We start from the raw sequence: 7,395 nt of genomic DNA on the forward strand, positions 1-7,395 counted from the left end.
TTTTGTAGTTGAAGTCTTACTCCATTTCCCAGGCTAGAGTGTAGTGGCATACTCATGGCCACCACAGCCCTGACCTGCTGGGCTCAGGCAATTCTTCCGCTTCAGCTTTCTAAGAAGCTGGAACTACAGGTGCGTGCCACACCTGACTAATTTTTTGATTTATTGTAGAGATGAGGTCTCACCAAGTTGCCTAGGCTAGTCTTGAACCTCTGGGCTCAGGCAATCCTCTTGCCTCAGCCTCCCAAAGTGCTGGAATTACAGGCATGAGCCACTGCACCCAGCTGTTTTCACTTTTCATGCTGTCTACACTTGGGTAGGGCTAAGAACTCCACTGGGAGCCTGGAAGGACTGAGAGGCCAAGAACCTGTGCATTCAAGAACAAAGCAGGTCAACTCCAAAGAGGTCAGGCCCACAGACTCCAAGTGGTCCAACCTCCCCCAAGGCTTCTGTGGCTAATGATTATCCCTAAAGGGGGAGTTTCTTGTTCATGACAGCCTAGTGTAGCATTGAATAGCTCCACTTCTTGTCTCCATGCCACTTCTATTCCGTGGTCCCAGGTGATGAGAAGAGAACTTTGCTTGGGTGTCAGGTAGCAGCAGGTAATTGGGCTCATACTCCTTAAGATCTGGAGTCAGCCTATTTAGCAGGAAGGCATCCCTAGAAAACATTTGGAGTCAGCCTCATGGTTGGAAATGGGGCAAGGGTGTGTGAACAGGAGGCTCAGCACTACTTGAATCCCTTCCTCAGCTAGTCAGTATTCCCTGTAAGGCCTAGCCAAGGAAAACTAGTCCTGGGATATAGGTCCTCCCTATGTGTATAAATCCCTGGGCCAAACCTTGCTATGGAGGCCAAAGAGCCTGGCTAGAGTTAGGGAAACCTCCAGGGGCCTGGTCCAGCCCCAGGACCTGACTAATCCTTCTAAGTATGGCCAGCATGAAAGTATTGCCCATCCTAGGCTATTTCAGATGCAAGTCTTGGTCACCAGACATGTTGGAGGAAGTTGGGAAGAAGAAAGAGAGAGGGAAGAAAGAGAGAGAAAGGGAAAGGGTAAAAAGAGGAAAAAGAGAGAGAAGAAGAGAGGAGAAGGAGGGAGATGGGGAGAGAAGGCTGGCTTATGCCATGCCTTCCCTCCTTAGGCTCCTAGGATAAAAGATATCTTCAAAGAGATCCCTACATGTAGGCATATACTTTAGCTCTTTTCCTCCACTTACAAAAATCTCTGTTTACTAGCATAGTGCCCTGAAAATGTTCTTTGCCCTTGAATGTGACTCCTTCTGTGGGAGTGAATGATTGAGGAGCCTCAGCATCCTTCCCTTGGATATAGCATCCATGCCTACCTCCTGCCCCTCTGCAGGGGGACAGCTTCTCCCCCCAGTGCTCCCTCCCTCCAACTTTCCTTTGGCTTGGGGCACAAGCCAGGAGGAAGTAACACCTGATTCTACTGCAGCAGGGGCAGGGCAAGGGATCAGCTTACATGGTAGAGACTGGCCCGCATCATCTGGAACTGATCAATCAGTTTCTTATGCAGAGGTCGCATTTCTGGGTGCACAAATTTCTCATGAACTGCTAGTCCAATTCCAAGGACATGGACCTATGAAGATGCAAACAAGGCCACTCTGTGAACCATAAATAGTCCCTGAGAACTGAAGCCATCTTGCAGTGCACAGCTTTTCCTACTTGGCCACTGTCCTCTAACCTCTAAGCTCTGCAAGACATACCTGCTCTTGCATGAGCTCCTTGAGCTGGGTGATCTTCTCAGCATCTCCTGGGTGCTTGGTGATATAATCTTTATCAAAGAAGGCCTGTGAAAGGAAAGGCCAAGTTAGGAAGACTCTTCCCAGGACTATTTAGATGGGGCCCAGGAGGCTTGAATCCAATAATGCCATCTAAAAGGCAGCCAGCCTGCTTCTCTCACAGGTACATATGCTAGCACTTCCAGCCTGGCCTGTTTGAACCTCTGGCAATGAGATGTGTGTTTTTGTCTAAAGACTAAAGTTGGCCAATTCATCTAAGCCTGAATGCTGGCTCCAGTCCCTCATGAAGCCTAAATGGCTTAGGTAGGGCAGGCAGGACAGGTGGCCTGAGAGCAGAGACTAGCCTCTTAGCTAGCCTACAACTTACTTCTCATACAGAGTTGGGCTCCAGGAATCCTCTTGGGAGGCCACTTAATCAGATGAACTACTTTCTGTCAGAGTTCAGAGAATAAAAATGAAGAAAAGGCCCTACCAGGGAACTGTGTCACAGAAATAGGGAGTGGTGGGAAGCTCGGAGCCTCAGCGCAGGACCATCCCAAGTTAGCTTAACCAGAAGACAGTAAGTTGGGAAGGCTGCCCAAGGAGGATGCGATTGAGAAGAGGAGCCTGTGAGTTGCCTTCCTAGCCAGGCTGCCTGCATGGGTTTGGTCTGGGGCCTTGGCTTACCTCCTGGTAGCGTGCAATGCCTCCGTTGACAGCTGCATCAATGACACCATTCAGGCACATACTGAGTAGGTTGATGTTGCCATGCACCTGCTTGTGTTGATACTGGCTGATCAGGGCCCGTAGCTCCTGGTTCTTATTTTCAACCACTTGGATGGCATTCTCCAGAGGGCTCACCTCCACCTGGGGGCATACAGCATACCGTATTATACCAGAAATGATGATAACCCCTCATCACATTCCTGAGAGCAGGAGTCTAGGATCTGTGGTGCTGATTCCCCTTCCTTGTTCCCATGAGGTTCCCTGAACCCTTTCTACTTTTCCCTTCTGATTTATAGGCACTTGGAAGTACAAGAAATAGTGAAAAGTGCTAGTTCTGAAATCAGAAAGCTCTGGCCTCCTGAATCTCAGAGAATAGTTGTCTCATTTGTAAACTGAGAGGTTAAAAATACCTGCTGCCTAGGGATGCAGTGTAGATTAGATGAGAGAAGGGACACAAAGATCCCAGCACAGACTTGACCTGTGGGAGCATAGGCTAGGAAGGTGGTCGAAGCTCTCTTTTTCTTTAGTCCTTAGAGAAAGGTCCCCAGAGCCAGGGCTGAGGGAACAGTTATGAAACTCAGCCTCATCTGAGACATGTCTCACCAGTTCCCTCCTCTCCACTTCGAACCACCGAGAGATGCCAGGCAAGCTGTGGGTCAGGGTCAGTGTGGTGCGCTCAATCCAGAGGCTCTGCAGGGAGGGCACAGACAGGTGTAGGCAGTTAGGCAAGTTTTGTCACACCCTGCTTACCCAAGAGAAAACAGAGAGTTCCTCAGAAAGTGGGGATTGTCCCTTGACTCACTGTGAGCACTGCCCCTGCGTTCCCAGATTTGTTCACCTTAAATTCATTCTCCTTGTCTTTGGGGCCTTTGTGAAAAGGCCTGTCGTACCGGAACTTCCTCACATTGTTGACACGATAGAAGCTCTTGACGCGATCTGGGACCCGATCCATCTGCAGAACATCCACATACTCTGGAATGGGAGTCACTGCATAGATCTGCAAGTCTGGGCAGGAAGTGAAGGGAAAACTCACACTTTCCAAAGAGATGGACCTGAGCGGCTGACCCTTGTCATCTCAAAGGAGAGAAGAGCACCACAGCTGGTTACCCACTGACAGCAATGGTGGAGGCAGTAGTTAGAGCCAAACCCCCTCTGTCCTCTCCCCATCCACCTCCCTCCTCCAGTAGTAAGTCTCAGGAGCACTTAGCCAAAGTGAGATATCAACAGACAACTATTCTCTGGTGCCTCTTTAAGAAGGAAAGGGAAAGAGGTCACGGGAGTGCAGGTACCTAGCCCACAGCAGTGAGAGAAAGATGCAAGATCCTGGGCCTGCCCTGTAGGTAAACTATGTTTACTGCAAAATAACTTTTAAATACAACACTATTTGAAATCTTTGTGGAGAGAAAACAGATGGGAATCTGTTAGCCCTTCCCTCTCTGGGAACAAGCTTGTCATAGTCATGGTGACTGTCATGTGGTCTCCAAGGAAGCTATGTGTGGGGGACACTGAGAGGTAGGCCAGTGTTTGCATACAGACTTCCAAGTACCACCAAACCAAAGGAACTCCCCATCTCCTCCCCCTTCTCACATTCCTGTTTCTCTGCCCTAGTCTACCTGATAAGATAAAGGATAATAACAGTGGACATAGGAGTGGAGCAGGACATAGTACAGGTGGTATCTCTGTGACAAGAGCCCTGTGGGACTCCAAATCACCCTGCATGATGATTGCTCCTGGCTGCCTGGTGAGACCCCCTCATAGGGGATGGTAGGGACTAAGCTGCTGGAAATAAACAGCCTGAGAGATAAAGATCCCCATGAATCCCTGCTGATGACTAGGCCACCCGTGCTAAGGGCATACAATTGCTGCCTCTGTGAGGCATGAGTGCCTTGCTAAGTGTGTGTTTAGTTCTGAGGACACACTTAGGTTTAGGACTATGGCTAACCTAGCCTGTATGGCTGATAAAGTGGTAGAGGGGCAGGTGACTGGGTGGGTCTCCGCTCCCAGGGTCCCACCCTCTTGCCCCCACCGAGTGTCAAAAGATACACTGGGCATCACACTGAAGGATGGCGTCGTCAGGATGGTTGGGGTGCTGCATGGCAACAGCCTGCGGGAACTCGCTCAGCATCCTCTGCTGGAAGGCCTCCAGCCTCTCGTAGTCATGGCCGCGGCACACGTATTCTTTGTTCTGCCACAAACATGAGAGCACACTCTGGACCTTGCCTGTAGTCCCCCATTTCCATATGGGAATCAGTAGCTGTTCATCCCACAAACATGTCCTAGAAACCTCCTTTACCAAACCCTGGGCACAGCAAGCACTCAGTCCCTGTCTTGAGGGAAATGACGGTCAAGGAGAGAGACAAACAGGTGAAGGGAGAACTGTGGTGTGGCAGGCCTGGGGTGGGTACAGGCTGCAGGAAGCTTGGAGGAAGGAAGGAGAATCACCTTACCTAGGAAGAGGAGTGGGTGGGGGGTGAATGGGATTTTGAAAAAAGTCATGTTTTTAAAAAGTCCTAAAAGGCCCACCTGGGTTAGCCTGGTATGGCATGGCATGGCATGACATGAGTGGGGAGGGACAATCTATGTGGGTACAGTGACAACCAGATCAACAACAGCCAAGACAGGAAAAGGCAGAGCTGGAAAGAAAGTATATGTGGAGAACTGGTGGGAGAGTGGCTAAGAGGCTAGCAGGTATATGCCAAGTAATGACTGCTACAAGTGCCACCAAATGATTTTAAATACCGGGTGATAACCAGGCTCGGTGGCTCGGCCTGTAATCCCACGCCTTGGGAGGCTGAGGTGAGTGGATTGCCTGAGCCCGTGGGTTCGAGACCTGCCTGGGCAACTTGGCGAGACCTCAACTCTACAATAAATCAAAAATTAGCCAGGCATGGTAGTGCATGCCTGTAGTTCCAGCTACTTGAAAGGCTGAGGTGGAAGGATTGCCGGAGCCCAGCAGGTCGAGGCTGCGGTGGCCAGGAGCAGCCACTGCACTCCAGTCTGGGTGACAGAGTGAGACTCCAACTCAAAAAAAAATAAATAAATAAATAAATAAATACAGGGTGATCGGCTGTGACTTTGAAGATCACTTTTATCAGCTGCGAGAAACAGTTTAAACATTGCCCAGTGTCCAGTAGGTATTCAATAACTGTTTACTGCATGAATAAACCCCCTTGGCAGCAAATTCTTTTGTAAATGTGTCAGCAGAACAAACTGACATCATTCTAACTACATATTTCTTAAAACTGTATGTTACATCACATTTGGTTTGGGTTAGGTCTCAGTTTTCTCTTTGTGGACTGAAGTCTCTGTGAACAAGACACCCAAACTCTGCTGCTCTGTCTACCTTATAGTTGGTCATGAGTGGGTGACTGGAGGAAGTGCTGCTAAAACCCCTGGTGACACTGCTCACCCAACTACCTTGCCAGACCCATTTCAACTAAGTGGTATCAGGCACTGTTGGCCCTGCTGGCCTATCTTCAGAAGACAAAAGAATGAGAGAGACCCTGTGGGGCCAGCTATGTGCCTCTCAGGACAGGCTGATCACCGGCCAGGTCTTGAAGGACCTTGACCTTCTTGAAATAGGATTTCTGCCTCTTCTTTACTTCCCCTCTTACTATGACAGAACTCAGATAAGGCTGAGCCATGTGTTTGGATACATTAGAACAAAAGGCCAACACCAGAAGGGAAGTTAAGGTTAAGAGGAATATGCTGACCAGTTGAACAGACCAACAGTCAAAGGACAGAGACATTTCTAAGTCTCTTGCTTGATAAATTGAACTGACAAAGAAAATATGTGTGAAGAAGTGACTTTTTCATATCTACTCATATAGGCAACCCTCATCAGTGTCTGTTCATAGGTCAAATGAAGAGAAATAGAAATTCCCCAAAAAGGGAGGGTTGGATATTTTCCTGTCTCCTTGCAGATTAGTAGATAATCACATTTGTGAGGTGAGGCAGGCAGATGGTCCAGAGAAACCAAGCTGGCAGAGTTAAAGTAATAGATGGCCTGTGCATTCAGGGATGGTGAGGAGGTAACCTAGCCTTCTGGAGAAGGCCCAGCAGGAGGAAGGCACACAGTGCTGACCTTGAGGCTGGCTGTTGGTCTCATGTTCACTTGGGCAAGAGCCCTAGCATCCCCACACTAGACAGATCTGGTTGCCACTGCTTTGTACTTTATTTTCACCATCAACAAGGCAAACAGGTACCTCCACTGGGATTTATTCTGTCTGCCAGAGATGAATAGCTGAAGTAAGAACAGGCAGTATGTGCCTAGGCCAAGGAAATTTGTATGTATGGAACATAGGTCCTAGAGGGTGTGCCTTGGGTGGAGATGGGGGTGGACTGATGGGTGACATTTCCTAACATCCTTTATATATTTTCCATCATTACTGAAGCCTTTGAAGCCACATTAAAAAATTTAGATGGTTACTTGCGAGCATGATTTGAATGGCTTATATGCAGGTTTTTTGTGCCAGGTACTACTTGTCAGACAGCTTCAAGAACGCTGAGACACTGATGTGCCCTGTGACATAAGTGTGAGAGGTGGGAGCCAGGTCAAACCTTGGCAGAAACAAAAACAGGGGACACCAAGGCCTAATTGTATAATATCCAAAATAATGATGTTTCACAGTGAAACCTGATTTATGATGTATAAACTGCTGATCTACAAAGGAGAATAACATGACAATAACACGTAATTTGCAAAGAGAAAATGAGAAAAAAAGCAAATTACAGGGCCAGAATTGTTAGTTTGTCAAAAGACTTTCTGGAGATGCTTTTGGATTCTAATTCTTGTACAATTTCTTCTAACTCTTTTGCTGACCTCCACCTCCATTGTTGTTATATGATCTGTGCTGATGGGGGCAGCAAATATGACACTTGCTGGATGATTACTAGAGATAAAGGAATGAAGTCTTTCTACTTAGCCCCCCCCCCC

At 48.2% G+C, this 7,395-nt stretch overlaps 1 protein-coding gene across 6 annotated transcripts in view; it reads right to left on the reverse strand.

The window, feature by feature from the left end:
• Nucleotides 1-7,395, reverse strand: part of DOCK3 (dedicator of cytokinesis 3) — a 41,774-nt gene that overhangs the window by 16,970 nt on the left and 17,409 nt on the right. For all 6 annotated transcript variants that reach the window (XM_008055256.1, XM_008055254.1, XM_008055255.1 and 3 more), the window contains exons 9-14: nucleotides 4,503-4,644; nucleotides 3,298-3,464; nucleotides 3,063-3,149; nucleotides 2,421-2,600; nucleotides 1,719-1,802; nucleotides 1,475-1,591 (exon numbers count right to left, since the gene is read on the reverse strand). In XM_008055256.1, the coding sequence (XP_008053447.1) occupies nucleotides 1,475-1,591; nucleotides 1,719-1,802; nucleotides 2,421-2,600; nucleotides 3,063-3,149; nucleotides 3,298-3,464; nucleotides 4,503-4,644 (777 nt within the window). The remainder of the gene's footprint in view (nucleotides 1-1,474; nucleotides 1,592-1,718; nucleotides 1,803-2,420; nucleotides 2,601-3,062; nucleotides 3,150-3,297; nucleotides 3,465-4,502; nucleotides 4,645-7,395) is intronic.

This window comes from Carlito syrichta, unplaced genomic scaffold, assembly GCF_000164805.1.
Source record: "Carlito syrichta isolate Samal-C Ts95f unplaced genomic scaffold, Tarsius_syrichta-2.0.1 Scaffold301796, whole genome shotgun sequence".
Lineage (NCBI taxonomy): Eukaryota > Metazoa > Chordata > Mammalia > Primates > Tarsiidae > Carlito > Carlito syrichta.